Source organism: Lithobates pipiens, unplaced genomic scaffold (assembly GCF_037356315.1).
Source record: "Lithobates pipiens isolate NorthernLeopardFrog02 unplaced genomic scaffold, aLitPip1_a1.2 Scaffold_16, whole genome shotgun sequence".
Classification (NCBI taxonomy): Eukaryota; Metazoa; Chordata; class Amphibia; order Anura; family Ranidae; genus Lithobates; species Lithobates pipiens.
The window spans coordinates 79,731,434-79,747,839 of NW_027507748.1; the positions used below are offsets into that span (position 1 = coordinate 79,731,434).

Consider the following 16,406-nt stretch of genomic DNA (forward strand, 5'->3'; position numbering starts at 1 on the left):
GAGATTTAGAACCTCTGTCATGTTTTGTTGCTGTGAGCCCTTGTACACACGGTCGAAGATTCCGACAACCAAATCCGATGGATTTTGTCCGTCGGATTTTGTCCGACGGATCTTGTCCGAAACTGTTGCATTCACACGGTCGGACGAAGTTGTCGGAAAATCCAATTGTTCAGAACGTGATGACGTTATTTCGTTACGACAGGACTACGTTCAGGCTAGTAGCCAATAGCTTTGGTCTAGGAATTTGATCTAAGTATGTGTGGCACTTTGTCCAATCGGAATTCTCTTCACATGATCAGAGTATGTCCGATCGGACCAGTTTGTCGGAAAATATTTCTAGCAAGTTGGAAAATTTGGTCCGACGGGTATTCCGACAGAAACAGTCCGATGCATACCACACACAGTCGGATTATCCGACAAAATGGTCCGATAGGACACATTCCGATGGATTCTCCGGCCGTGTGTACAAGGGCTTAGTCTACCTTTTAAGGAGTTTTTCCACATACTTTCTGTGTGGTCAGCGTGAATGGAAAGAAGGAGAAATATCCACAGGGGAAAATTTCCACAGCAATAACAAAATGATAGTGTTATTAACCCATTTCCACTCTATCCAAAACATAAAATGGATCAAGATTGAGGCAACCTTATCCTCTACAATTAGACAGTGTGAGGCAAGTCAGCTGTTAGTTGTAACATACTTAGAGGGATTGATTTACTAAATGCAAATAGCCTGTTCATTTCTGGAGATAATTCCCTTTACAAGGGAATTATCTCCAGAGCTTAGTGAATGCATTGAACCGTTGGTGACTACTTTCATCCAAACACAAGTAAGTGTATAGTAAATATTGTTGTTTTTTTCCCACGCATGAGAATTGATATTTTTTGCAAAGTGAAAATGTACCACATTCACTAAGCTCTGGGGAAAAAGTTTCTTGCACAGTGCAACTCCCCCTGAAAAGAGAACATCCTATTTGTCATTAGCAAATCAAGCCCACAGTGGTCTGTAGCGCTCTCTTTCATCCGGGGTAGAGTATCTCTCTGTTTCTCGCCCTCTGATGATGTCATATATGCACATTTCCGTCACTCACCACCATTCTTTACTCTGCCTTTCGCTTCTATACATATAATATTTTTTTCAATACTTCTCTTTTGGGAAAACATATTTTGACCTGCATTTAAAGTACATGCCGGTGGAGTAATAATATTCAGTCAATCTTTGTGATACATGCACTGTTCCCAATGTTTTATCCCTTTGAGAATGCTGCAAGTACAAACAAAATTGTAATTGAGATGCCAAAAATCCAGCGTGCCTTTAACTTCATACTTCCTCTAAAGTACATTTCTTTCAGCAAGAAGTAATGAGCAATCGTTACCTCTTTTTCTTATGCCTCATGCACACTGGGCATGTCTTTTCTCCTGGCAAGAGAAAAGCAGCTTAAAAAAATGCTTAAAGCAAGTATTTGCAAACATGTTTAGGGGCGTTTAGATGCATCAAGCATTTGGGCATTCATTCCTTCTGTTAATTTATTATTCATTCTGGCCTTTGCACTAAATGATTGTTCAAGCCCTACGCCTAGCACCTAGGCACATTTAGCATTTAGATGTGTTTATGGGCATTTAGGCACATAAAGCGTTTTTTGTTTTGGTCAAATACTCCTTTCTTGAATGCAATGGGGTTTTTTTCAGCTCCTCTTCTAAAACACCAGTTAACACCTATGTGGCATTTTTACAAACAAATATGTCAAAAGTATGGTGTACATTTGTATTCAGCCCCCTTTACTTTGATAACCCTAACTAAAATCCAGTGGAACCAATTGCCTTCAGAAGTCACCTAATTGGTAAATAGAGTCCACCTGTGTGTAATTTAATCTTAGTATAAATACAGCTGTAATGTGAAGCCCTCAGAGGTTTGTTAGATAAATGTAGTGAACAAATAGCATCATGAAGGCCAAGGAACACACCAGACAGGTCATGGATAAAGTTGTGGAGAAGTTTAAAGCAGGGTTAGGTTATGAAAAAATATCCCAAGCTTTGAACATCTCGCGGAGAACTGTTCAATACATCATCCGAAAATGGAAACAGTATGGAACAACTGCAAACCTACTAAGACATGGCCATCCACCTAAACTGACAGGCCATGCAAGGAGAGCATTAATCAGAGAAGCAGCCAAGAGGCCCATAGTAACTCCAGAGGACCTGCAGAGATTCACAGTTAAGGTGGGAGAATCTGTCCACAGGAAAACTATTAGTCGTGCACTCCAAAAATCTGACCTTTATGGAAGGGTGGCAAGAGGAAAGCCATTGTCAAAAAAAGCTATAATAATTCCTGTTTGCAGTTTGTGAGAAGCCATGTGGGGGGCACAGCAAACATGTGGAAGAAGGTGCTCTGGTCAGATGAGACCACAATTAGAACTTTTTCGCCTAAAACCAAAACGGTATGTGTGGCCTAAAACTAACACTGCACATAACCCTGAACACACCATCCCCACCGTGAAACATGGTGGTGGCATCATCTTGCTGTGGGGATGCTTTTCTTCAGCAGGGACAGAGAAGCTGGTCAGAGTTGATGGGAAGATGGATGGACCCAAGTACAGGGCAATCTTAGAAGAAAACCTATTGAAGTTTGAAAAAGACTTGCAACTGGAGCGGAGGTTCACCTTCCAGCAGGACAATAACCCTAAACATACAGCCAGAGCTGCAATGGAATCATTTAGATCAAAGCATTTTCATGTGTTAGAATGGCCCAGTCAAAGTTTAGACCTAAATCCAATTGAGAATCTGTGGCAAGACTTGAAAATTGCTGTTCACAGACTCTCTCCGTCCAATCTGACAAAGCTTGAGCTATTTTGCAGAGAAGAATGAGCAAAAATGTCACTCTAAGAGGTGTAAAGCTGAGAGAGACATCCCCAAAAAGACTTGCAGCTGTAATTGGTTCTACAAAGTATTGAGGGGGGCTGAATACAAATGCACCCCACACATTTAACATATTTATATTTAAAAAAAAATTGAAAACCAATTATCATTTTCCTTCCACTTCACAATTATGTGCCAATTTGTGTTGATCTATTATATAAAATCCCAATAAAATACATTTACATTGTTGGTTGTAACATGACAAAATGTGGAAAATGTCAAGGGGTGTGAATACTTTTTCAAGGCACTGTAAAACCATAAAAAGTTTCAGTGATTACAGTAGCATTACATGTACCTGCAGATGCTATTTGCCTTTAAAAGTACCACAAACCTTCCAAAACTCTGCAACATATTTTATCAGCATATGTACATTCTGTCTATAATATTTCTTAACACAAAACAACGTTATAAAGACAGGCAAGAAACCATAACAGAATCATTTTTTTTTTTTCTATCAAACCTTTATGTAAAGATAAATTATTTTTTAACAATACACATTCATAGCAATACACTGTAATGTAAGTCAAAAAAGTACAATATAGAAGGGAAATAAAATAATAAATCAAACACCCTTATTGCAAACAATGTCAAACATACATAACATCTCTCAGTATAAATCTGAAAAGGAATTGTCCATTTGCTCAACCGCGTGATAACGGAACAGTTTCAAACGCCAAAAAAAGCAATAGATTGTCTGGGTTGTTTTTTTTTTTTTTTCTAATGTAGCAAGACAAGGATTCCAGTTTGCTTATGAATGAAACATGAGTATTATAAAAGTGTTCTTAAAACGTGCCTCAAGGGGGAGCCGTTAGTTCTTCTTGCTGAACAGAATACTGATGCTGAGATAGAAAGTCATTCCAAGCCAGTGCTTTAAAGTTTAGTGATGCAGAAAATAATTTGGGATATATATTTTTTTCTTGCGTTATGGTGGTGCAAGTTATTGTTATATCTATACCTCCATGTTGATTTCATTCCTTGGGGCTTTTGAAATCCACAAAGTAGACTGGGTCGGGCTGGTCTTTGTTCGTTCTTTGCTGTAAACAATAGGACAGAGATGTTTAAGCAAACAAGGAAATAGCTTAAGAATTATAGACACCAGTATAATTAGAATTATACACTCCTTGTATAGTATGAATATGAGCTGTCAGAGTTGTTCTTTTCTAACTGGTTATAGCAAACTTAGATAACTTCTAATATCAGTATGAGCTGACAAAGTGCTGCCAACCAACATCAAGACCCCATACAACCTTTGATGGCAAACCTGGGTAGCCTAAGTCTGACCATTGAAAGGAATTATGTATTTGGGCAAACCCAGTCTATGGAATTCAATAAAATATTTACAACATTTTTATAGAGGTTCCCTTTAAAACTACTTACTTCCAAGCAAGGCAAGCATGTGCAACAGTTTTGGTAACAGTAAACACCTGAAACAAGTCCAGGTAGTTTTGCGACGGAAGGGCCCATGGAACCCAGAATCCCTTGGAGAAGTTGGGAAACCCTTGTTTCAGCTCCCCATGCAGGCCCTATGTCTTAAGCCTCGTATACACACTCAGATTTTCCGACAGGGGAATGTTCGATGACAGGCTGTTGGTGGAAAATCCGTGTGTACGCTCCGTCGGACAATTGTTGTTGGATTTTCCGCAGACAAATGTTTGATAGCAGGTTTTAAAATTTTCCGTGGAAAAATGTCTGTTGTCGGATTTTCTGAGCGTGTGTACACAAGTCTGCTGGATAAAATTCCAAAGTACAAACACTCATGTTTGTAACAAGGGCAAGCCAGAATCGGTCGGTCTTGTAAACTAGCGTTCGTAATGGAGAATTAACATTCGTGACGTGTCAAATTATGAAATCTCGAAATACAGCGCACATTCTCTTCTTCTTTAATGGGATAATAATAAAGCTTTTTGCTGGTGATACTGATGGAGTCATTGCAAACAAATTTTCATAGGCTTTTTTTTTTCTAGTGATATCAAGAATATTTTTTTTTTTGGGCAAGTTACCACAACATCATTATCCTGTAGTTTTTAAGATCAAATATACAACTATGTTGGTGTCCTCTGTCAATTTTATAATTACAATTGTATTTTTTAAATGTAACTGCCTACTGCCAAACTGTCATTTGAAGTAAAGCACATGGCCAAGTATTATTCTACACAATTTTTTTATAGTGCATTAAAAAAGAAAACAAATAAAATTAGACATGCTATCTGCCAATAAAACTTAACCAAAATGCATTCTATGCATCCAAAAATATAGAAAATATACCAAATCAAATTATTATTCAACCAAAAAAATAATGTCAAAGTAATAATTCCAAGGCCAATAATAAATAACACATTATCTCCTTAGATTCCAAAACATGTCTGGTTGACAAAGGCCATTCAGAAACGAACTTAAAAAAAAATGAAAAGCACGAAATTAAAAGCGCAAAAATGAAAAGCGCGAATCAACACTCACCAAACTTCTACTAACATGGAATTAGCAGAAGGAGCCCAAAGGGTGGCACTAAAGATCTGAAAAACCACATAGTACGTCTAGTGTGTCATTATGTTCCTGATTGTTGACAAACAATTGTGTGCCGTTTGTATGCAAGACACGTTTGGGCCAACGCCCTTTGGACAAAAGTCTATGGTTTTGTTGGCCAACAATCCAATCTTGTTTACGGGGCTTAAGTCACCATGTGTCCATTAGGGGCACAGGGTGACTGAGAAAATGTGGCTTGGATTACTTAAGATGGGACAGTAATATTTATCCACAATATCTCCCAGGATATATATAAAGGCTATTCTTGGTTTGTTTGATTCTGAAGTTGACATGTTAATTGAAAGAGCTGGTCACATTGGCCTCTGTGCAATGTAGGAGATGGTCCGTCTGCTACTGGAAACTCCTGCTATTTTGAGTAGGGATGGGGGAACGGTTGGGCCCGAGCATAAGTTCGGGCCGAACTTTGGTTGTTCGGATGTTCTGCAGAACATCGAACAATATGCGGTGTTCGGGGCAAACTCAAAATCCACCTCAACACTGTTAAAGTCTATGGGACATTAACATGAAAAATCTTATATGCAAGTTATTGTCATGAAAAGTGTTTGGGGACCCGAGTCCTGCCCCAGGAGACATGTATCAATGCAAAAAAGTTTTAAAAACTGCAGGTTTTTTGGGAGCAGTGATTTTAACCGCTTGCTGACAGCCTCACGCCGATATACGTCGGCAGAAGGGCTCGTACAGGCAAATGAATGTACATGTACGTGGCCCTTTAAGAGGCGGCCAGCGCGCGGCGCGCGCGGAAAGCTCCGTGAGTTGGGCTGTGGAACCCCCGGGGACCCGATCGCCATGGGGATACCTGCGATTGCTTCACGGGGAGGGAGAACGGGGAGATGCTAATGTAAACAAGCATCTCCCCATTCTGCCTAGTCACAGTGTCACTGATCTCTGCTCCCTGTGATTGGGAGCAGATATCAGTGATGTGTCACACGTAGCCACGCCTCCCCACAGTTAGAAACACTCCCCGGGGTACACTTAACCCATACACTGCTCCCTAGTGGTTAACCCCTTCACTGCCAGTGTCATTTACACAGGAATCAGTGCATTTTTATAGCAATGGTCCCAAAAATGTGTCAAAAATGTCCGATGTGTCCGCCATAATGTCCCAGTCATGATAAAAATCACTGATTGCCGCCATTACTAGTAAAAAAATAATTAATTAATAAAATGAATAAAAATGCCTTAAAACTATACCCATATAACTATATAACTTTTACGCAAACCAATCAATAAATGTTTATTGTGATTTGTTTTACCAAAAATATGTAGAAGAATACATATCGGCCTAAATTGAGGAACATTTTTTTTTATATATATTTTTAGGGGGATATTTATTATAGCAAAATGTAAAAAATAATGTTTTTTTTTTTTTTTTAATTGTCGCTCTTTCTTTGTTTATAGCGCAAAAAATAAAAACCACAAGGGTGATCAAATACCACCAAAAGAAAGCTCTATTTGTGGGAAAAAAAGGACATCAGTTTTGTTTGCCATGACCGCGCAATTGTCAGTTAAGGCGACACAGTGCCGAACCGCAAAAAGTGCTCTGGTCAGGAAGGGCTGAAGTGGTTAATAATGCTTAAAGGGAAACAATAAAAGTGAAATATTCCTTTAAATTTTGTACCTGGGGGGTGTCTATAGTATGCCTGTAAAGTGGCACATTTTTCCCGTGTTTAGAACAGTCCAGGCACAAAATGACATTTCTAAAGGAAAAAAAAAACAAATTTAAAAGTACTCGCAGCTATAATGAATTGTCGGTCCCAGCAATACAGATAAAAGTCAAAAGTCTGGTATGAATATTAAGGGGAACCTCAAACCAAAATGTAAAAAAAAATTGCGTGGGCCCCCCCAAATTCCATACGAGGCCCTTCAGGTCTGGTATGGATTTTAAGGGGAACTCCGCACCAACATTTTTAAAAAACTGGTGTGGGGGTCCCCTAAAAATCCAGACCAGACCCTTATCTGAGCGCGCAGCCTGGCAGGCCGCAGGAAAAGAGGGGGGGCAAGAGAGTGCCCCCCCTGAACCGCACCAAGCCACTTGCCCTCAACATGGGGAGAGTGCTTTGGGATATCCCCCCAGAGCACAAGGGCCTCATCCCCACAATCCTTGCCCGGTGGTTGTGGGAGTCTGTGGGAGGGGGGCTTATTGGAATCTGGAAGCCCCCTTTAACAAGGGGACCCCTAGATCCCAGCCTCCCCCCGTGTGAAATGGTAACAGGTACCAATTCACAAAAAAGTGTCAAAATAGTACAAAAGACAACACACAGCGTGGGACAAGTTCTTTATTAAAAAATAAAAATGTCCCATAAAGCCGCGATTGACCTAACTCCATGGGAGACGCCCACCGTATGACACGTCTTCACTTTGACAGTTCTTATATAACTGAGGGCGGGGCAACACAATGACGTTCCTAGGTGACCCTGCCCCCCTCTGACACACGAGGACTTCCCCATGACTTTCCAGGGGCATCAGAGGGGGCGGGCTACATTTGTACCCCGTTACCATTTCAAACAGGGGGGAGGCCTGGGATCTGATTACAGATTCCAATAAGCCTAAAGGGCCTGGTATGGAATTTGGGGGGACCCCCATGCAATTTTTTTTTCATTTTGGTTCAGAGTTCCTCTTAATAGTCATACCAGACCCAAAGGGCCTAGTAATGGACTGGGGGGATCCCATGCCGTTTTTTTCAATGACTTTTATCTGCATTGCTGGGACCGACAATTCATTATAGCCACAAGTACTTTTAAATAACTTTTTTTCCTTTAGAAATGTAATTTTGTGCAGGAACTGTTCTAAACACGGGAAAAAATGTGCCACTTTACAGGCATATTATAGACACGAAATTTAAAGGAATATTTCACTTTTATTGTTTCACTTTAAGCATTATTAAAATCACTGCTCCTGAAAAAAACGACCATTTTTAAAACTTTTTGTTGCATTGATACATGTTCCCTTGGGCAGGACCCAGGTCCCCAAACACTTTTTATGACAATAACTTGCATATACGCCTTTAAAATTAGCAGTTTTGATTATTATTATTTATGTTTGTGTCCCATAGACTTTACCGGTGTTTCTGTTTCTGTGTTCTGCTAAATTTTTTTCCTGTTCGGTATGTTCTGGTGTGAACCGAACCGGGGGTTGTGGGGTCCATGCCAAATAGCGTGAAGCTTGGTAACAATAAGTCTGACCTGTAGTTAAATCCTGATTAATCACAACAATGGCCAAGTGGGCATGGAGTCACCTTGGCTGCTTTAAGGGACTAGTTAATTAGCCATGTTAATTCTGTTTCTGGTTACAGTTTGTATTGCTAGAGAGATGTCCTCCTGGTGTATATATTTGGGTGAGTTTGTTCAAATAAACATTCCATGTTCAAGCAGTGTAACTGAACTAGTATAGCCTGGTTCTTACAATATCTGATATCTGAAGTTCCGGACTGGAGTGTGCTGACGGAAGTACTCAAGCGGAGTGTGGGAACTTCCATTATAGGTTTAACTACTGCCACTTGTTTAGCTAAGAATCTGTAACCTTAGCTTAACCACTTCAGCTCTGGAAGGTTTACCCGCTTCACCACCAGGCCATTTTTTGCGATATGGCACTGCGTTTCTTTAACTGACAATTTCTCGGTCGTGCAGCATTGTACCCAAATAAAAATGCATGTCCTTTTTTTTCCCACAAATAGAGCTTTTTTTTGGTGGTATTTAATCACCTCTGCTGTTTTTATTTTCTGCACTATAAACCAAAAATAAATAAAACATATCCAAAAAAAAAAAATCTTCATCAATTTAGGCCAGTATGTATTCTGCTACATATTTTTGGTAAAAAAAATCCCAATAAGTGTATATTAACTGGTTTGCACAAAAGTTACAGCGTCCACAAACTATGGGATATTTTTCTTTTTTTTCTTTCTTTTTTTCACTAGAAATGGTCAGCGACTTATAGCGGGAGTGCGATATTGCGGCGGACAAATCAGACACCTAATTGACACTTTTGAAACTTTTTGGGGATCAGTGACACTTAGCCCATGTTCACATTGAAGCCTATTGCTGCCAATGGCACAGGCCGGATCGGTGCAACTTTGCGGCGTCGCACTGATTCCCAAAAGTAGTTTCTGCACTACTTTTGGCGACTTGGGGGGCGATTTTAATAGACATCTGTGCATGAACCTGTACAGATGTCTGTCAAATCGCCCCCCGAGTCGGACTGAAATGTCAGTTTGAAATTGCAAGTTGAAATTGAGTTCAGCTGAACATGCATGATTTTAAACCCGTCCTCAGTGTGAACCCACCCTCAATGTGAACCTGGGCTAATACAGGGATCAGTGCTAAAAAAAATATGCACTGTCACTTTACTAATGACACTGGCAGGGAAGGGGTTAACATCAGGGGTGAAAGATTTACAGTGCATTGAAAAAGTATTCACACCCCTTGAAATTTTCAACATTTTGTCATGTTACAACCAAAAACATTAATGGATTTTATGTGATAGACCAACACAAAGTGGCACATAATTGTGAAGTGGAAGGAAAATGATAAATGGTTTTCAAAATGCTTTACAAATAAATACCGTATATACTCGAGTATAGGCCGACCCGAGTATAAGCCGAGGCCCCCAATTTACCCCCAAAAAACTGGGAAACCTATTGACTCGTGTATAAGCCGAGGGTGAGATATGCCTGTCCATCCCTGTGTGTGTCCGTCCATCCCTCTGTGTCCGTCCATCCCTGTGTGTCCGTCCATCCCTGTGTGTGTGTCCATCCATCCATCCCTGTGTGTGTGTCCATCCATCCATCCCTGTGTGTGTGTCCATCCATCCATCCCTGTGTGTGTGTGCGTCCATCCATCCATCCATCCCTGTGTGTGTGTGTGTGTGTGTGTGTGTGTGTCCATCCATCCATCCATCCCTGTGTGTGTGTGTGTGTCCATCCATCCATCCATCCCTGTGTGTGTGTGTGTGTCCATCCATCCATCCCTGTGTGTGTGTGTGTGTCCATCCATCCATCCGTGTGTGTGTGTGTGTGTGTGTGTGTGTGTGTGTGTGTGTGTGTGTGTGTGTGTGTCCGTGCAGCCTTGTGTGTCCAGCCTACCTGTGCCCCGAGCCTCCGTCCGGTCCCGTCCCGAGCCTCCGTGTCGTCCCGTCCCGAGCCTCCGTGTCGTCCCGTCCCGAGCCTCCGTGTCGTCCCATGCCAGGATCGCCGCTCTTCGTCGGCGCCCTGGCGGCCATTCCCCTGTTCAAAAGCCGCGCCTCCGCCTCCGCCTGTGATAGGCGGAACACTCAATTTCCCAGCAGTCAGTGTTCCGCCTATCACGGACATCGGCTCATCCGAGGATGAGCCGATGTCCGTGATAGACGGAACACTGACTGCTGGGAAATTGAGTGTTCCGCCTATCACAGGCGGAGGCGGAGGCGCGGCTTTTGAAAGGTAGAATGGCCGCTGTCTGTCTGCTCGACACGCTGTTCGGGCAGTCAGACAGCGGTGACTCGAGTATAAGCCGAGGGGGGCACTTTCAGCCTCAAAAAAGAGGCTGAAAATCTCGGCTTATACTCGAGTATATACGGTATGTGAAAAGTGTGGAGTGCATTTGTATTCAGCCCCGGAAACAATACATTGCAGAACCACCTTTCACTGCAATTACAGCTGCAAGTTTTTTTGGGGATGTCTCTACCAGCTTTGCACATTTAGAAAGTGAATTTTTTGCCCATTCCTCTTTGCAAAATAGCTCAAGCTCTGTCAGATTGGATGGAGAGTGTCTGTGAGCAGCAATTTTCAAGTCTTGCCACAGATTATCAATTGGATTTAGGTCTGGACTTTGACTGGGCCATTCTAACACATGAGTATGCTTTGATCTAAACCATTCCATTGTAGCCCTAGCTGTATGTTTAGGGCTGTTGTCCTGCTGGAAGGTGAACCTCCGCCCCAGTCTCAAGTCTTTTGCAGACTCCAACAGGTTTTCTTCTAAGATTGCTTTGTATTTGGCTCCATCCATCTTCCCATCAACTCTGACCAGGTTCCCAGTCCCTGCTGAAGAAAGGCATCCCCACAACATGATGCTGCCACCACCATGTTATAGTGGGGATGGTGTTTTCAGGGTTATGTGCAGTGTTAGTTTTCCGTCACACTAAAGCCCCATACACACTATCAGATTGTCTGCTGATTTTTTCCATCAGATTTACCAAAACCATATAATATGAGGTCAAACCTTAGGGGTTTCAATGTGTATGCAATCAGGCCGGCCCTTCTACTACATGGTTTTGGTAAACCTGAAGGAAAAAATCAGCAGACAATCTGATAGTGTGTATGGGGCTATAGAGTTTTGCTTTTAGGCCAAAAAGTTCAATTTTGGTCTCATCTGACTGGAGCACCTTCTTGCACATGTTTGCTGTGTCCCCCACATGGCTTTTCACAAACTGCTAATGGGACTTCTTATGGCTTTCTTTCAACAATGGCTTTCTTCTTGCCACTCTTCCACAAAAGTCAGATTTGTGGAGTGCACAACTAATAGTTGTCCTGTGGACAGATTCTCCCACTTGAGCTGTGGATCTATGCAGCTCCTCCAGAGTTACCATGGGCCTCTTGGTTGCTTCTCTGATTAATGCTCTCCTTGCCCAGCCTGTCAGTTTAGGTGGACGGCAATGTCTTGATAGGTTTGCAGTTGTGCCATATGCTTTCCATTTTCGGATGATGGATTGAACAGTGATCCATGAGATGTTCAAAGCTTGGGATATTTTTTTATAATCTAACCCTGCTTTAAACTTCTCCGCAACTTTATCCCTGACCTGTCTGGTGTGTTCCTTGGCCCTAATGTTGCTGTTTGTTCACTAAGGTTCTCTAACAAACCTCTGATAGGCTTCACAGAACAGCTTTATTTATGCTGAGATTAAGTTACACACAGGTGGACTCTATTTACTAATCAGGTGACTTCTGAAGGCAATTGGTTCCACTAGATTTTAGTTAGGGATATCAAAGTAAAGGGGGCTGAATACAAATGCATGGCACACTTTTCACAGATATATTTGTAAAAAAAAAATTGAAAACCATTTATCATTTTCTTTAAACTTCACAATTATGTAACACTTTGTGTTGGTTTATCAAATAAAATCCCAATAAACTAAATTTACCTTTTTGATTGTATCATGACAAAATGTGGAAAATGTCAAGGGGTGTGAATACTTTTTCAAGACACTGTAAATGTGTTCCTAAGGAGTTCTTGCTAACCGCGGGGGGGCTCTTCGACTGGGGGAAGGTAAAGATCCATGTTCCTGCTTAGCAGAAACACAGGATCAGCACATTCCCCTCTCACAGAATGGTGATCTGCCTTGTTTACATGGCTGTTCTGCCTGTCTCCCAAACGATCAGCGGTGTCCAATAACAGTGGGAGCAGGTCGCCAGCAATGTGCGTGCGCCACAAACCCATAAGTATCAGGTCATGTACTAGTTACATGATCTGGCACGGAGCGGCTGCCCTGCCACAGTATATCTATGGTGGACGGTCTGCAAAAAGTGCACACTATGAGTTAAGTCCAATTAGGTGCATGTCACCTCTGAGACTTATCTCTATTACTTATATGTGACAGGTTTATTGCATTTCCAGTGGACACAACTCTGGCTGTGAGAGGAGAAAAGAACACACACAAGCTATGTCTACTCCTCCCCTCTGCTGCCTATTTACAGAAGCCTTTGTATTTTGTGAATGAAGAAGAGGAGCTGAAGGGTGGGCATAGCAGTTCCAGAGACTTTGCTCTTGAAGGAACTGAGACCACAGTGAGGATCTACCTCTGGAAGTTATCTTCCTGAGGCACAATAAACCCGTCAGATGTGAATAATAGAGATAAGTCTAAAGGCAGACGGTACTTTGTAAAGTAGGGTACACACTATAAGAAAATTGGAAGAAAAATTCTGTGTCAAGCACGATCCTTTGATTTTAGTATAGTGGGTACACAACTTTCGACAACTTTCCAAAGGGACAAACTCAAAAAAATTTCTTGTACGTGAACAGAAGTAACAATTTTTGTTTAACTTGTACTATTTTCGCACGGGTTTCGGACTATAAAAATCAGATACGAAAGATTGCACATTAATACAAACAATAAACAACAAAAAAAAGCCTTTGTCATTTGAGAATTTTAATACATTATTTCAACATCCTCGGTCTCGACTAGATGTGAAACATTTAGGAAAACCAGAGAATTGTTCGCCAGATTTTCTTTTGGTGTGTACCGGTATCCACCTTTAGACCAAACTCGTGGTATACCTACAGTTTTTACAAAGTAGCTGAATTCCTGGAATTCAGCTTTAAAGAATTGCTGCCAGTTTGCAAATTAGGAAACTCATTTGGGACTCTACCTTCCTCACGAACAGTGATCACAGAGTGGGTGAGAGTTGAGGCACACTTTGGATCCGCCACGACCGTAGTGCACCACCGCAGTTTGTTTGCACACAGTTTGCTGTGAGAGGTTTTATTTGCTGGCAATAAGTTTATAACATGTGAGTGGGAACATTGAAGTGTGGTTGTGAAATATTTTAATAAATTATTTAAATAGTATTACGCTATGTGGAGCACTTTTTTTGTTCACTTTTCACATATGGATATTCCTGGCTGGGAGTAATCGTGTTTATCTTCTTTTTTGCCTAACATGAGAGTGGGAAGCAACATCAGCTGGTGAGTGTGTTTTCATCGGGAGAGGAATCACAGACACGTCGGTGTGGTGGAAAATTGAAGGATTGGATGAATATTTATTTCAGATTTTTCCTGCACTTTATCAATAGACTTTGTTTATATAGCACGTTATCACTGGGTGTTATATTTATAGTAATTATTTATATATAGATCACTAAGTAATTTCATTGAGCTCTATTTAAATTATTTCCTAAATATTATTTGCAGTACACACAATTTTTAGGTATAATTTACTTTGCCTGTATATTGTTTCACGAAAGTAGCAGCTGTTTTTTCACTGATAGTTTGTTGCATTTTATTGTTTCTCTGGTGCGGTGGAGGTATTGAGTTTTTTGGGGAGGCCACTTTCAGTACCAGCAGACCAGTCAAATTAGGTAACTAGCGGTAATTAAGATCAACTATGAGTTGGCATATAGAGATAAAGCTTTTTCATGTAAGCATAATTTTTAAGAAAATTGTTGCTTTTAGAAAAATACTACACTATGGAGCTGCCTCTTTTGTGAGGTATATGAGTGGCCTAAAGAGAGTGTCTCCAATTACCAAGGAAGAATCTAATCACATGCTGTATATGACCAAATAAGGTCACCTCATCTGGTGAGACTCCACTGCATGGGGGTGTAACACAGTGGTGGAACGGAAGATTGGAAAGAACACTTCTTGATTTTAAGATTGCACTTGCACATTTATGTGAGCACACTAACATTAGTGGTTTATTGATTTATTTATTGCACCATATCTATTGCACCATGATTGTTTCTTTTTGTCTTCTATACACTTATGAGAGGTATTAAAAAGTGAAGGATCTTGATTGCCTTGGTGATTAAGAAGGAAAGTGACACTTACACAAGTAATTTGCCTGATGTGACCTATTTGTTAATGAGGATATAACTTTCCAGTGAGTGTTTATACCCACTTGAAGACCAGGCCTTAGAACCCCCCAAAATTATATATATATATATATATATATATATATATATATATATATATATATATATATATATATATATATTAACATAGACCCTAGAGAATAAAATGGTGGGTTTTTCAATTTTTTATGTTGCATGGTAATTGTGCAGTGGTTTTTTAAATGCAAATGTTTTGGAAAAAATACACTTTAGTGACACAATATAATACCCAATTTTTTGGTAAAATATAGAATATGGTGTTACGCCGAGCAAATAGATACCTACCGGGTCACACTTTACAATTGCACATTCTCGTGGAACGGTGACAGACTACGTTGCCATAGGCGACGCTTTAAAGGCCTTTACAGTTTACTAGTTTAGAGTTGCAATGGAGGTCTGGTGCTACAGTTATTGCTCTCACTCTGACGTTTGCGGCAATATCTCACATGTTGCTGTTTACATATGAGTGCCGGACCAAAGTGTGCATCACCCCAAGCATGGGGGGACGGGGATACTTTAAAGAAAAATAATGAATTTATTTTTATATTTTTTTACACTGTTTCTTTCTTTCTTTATTTTTATTTTTGTTTTTTATTTTTTTATCACTTTTTTTGCTGTAACAAGGAATGTAAACATTCCTTGTGACAACAATAGGCACAATTATTATTATTATACAGGTTTTATATAGCACAAACAGTTACAGGTACATTACAATTTGGTACAAGAGGAATCAGAGGGCCCTGCTTGTTATTGCTTACAATCTAAAAAGGAAGGGTCAATTGATACAAAAGGTAATAGCTGTGGGGGGGATGAGCTGATGGAGGAAGTAAAACTGTGTTAGTTAGAAGCAGGATAGGCTTCTTTGAAGAGAAGGGTTTTCAGGGATCGCCTAAAGATGGATAGTTTAAGGGACAGTTGGACAGATTGGGGTAGGGAGTTCCAAAGGATGGGTGAAGCTCTGGAGAAATCCTGGAGGCGAGCATGGGAGGAGGTGACAAGGGAGCTAGAGAGCAGGAGGTCTTGATATGATTGAAGAGAGTGGCTTGGTTGGTATTTTGGGATTAGGTTAGTGATGTAGCTGGGGGCATCACTAGACCCTAGATCAGTGATGGCGAACCTTGGCACCCCAGATGTTTTGGAACTACATTTCCCATGATGCTCCACTACACTGCAGAGTGCCAGAGCATCATGGGAAATGTAGTTCCAAAACATCTGGGGTGCCAAGGTTCGCCATCACTGCCCTAGATGTTTCCTCTGCCCTTAAAAGCATCTGATCACACCAAGATTGCTGTGATCAGATACTTTCCAAATTTAAAAATGGTGCTGTTTACATCTGGGAAACTGGAAATGATAAAAATGCTTGTTGCTTCTGGTT

At 40.8% G+C, this 16,406-nt stretch overlaps 1 protein-coding gene across 2 annotated transcripts in view; it reads right to left on the reverse strand.

Moving 5' to 3' along the window:
* Positions 1–3,362: 3,362 nt before the first annotated feature.
* CHODL (chondrolectin) overlaps positions 3,363–16,406 on the reverse strand; it is a 170,012-nt gene continuing 156,968 nt past the window's right edge. The window contains exon 6 of one of the 2 annotated variants that reach the window (XM_077480052.1): positions 3,363–3,947. In XM_077480052.1, the coding sequence (XP_077336178.1) occupies positions 3,863–3,947 (85 nt within the window). In that variant the 3' untranslated portion in view covers positions 3,363–3,862. The remainder of the gene's footprint in view (positions 3,948–16,406) is intronic. The other variant, XM_077480050.1, reaches the window with a different exon arrangement.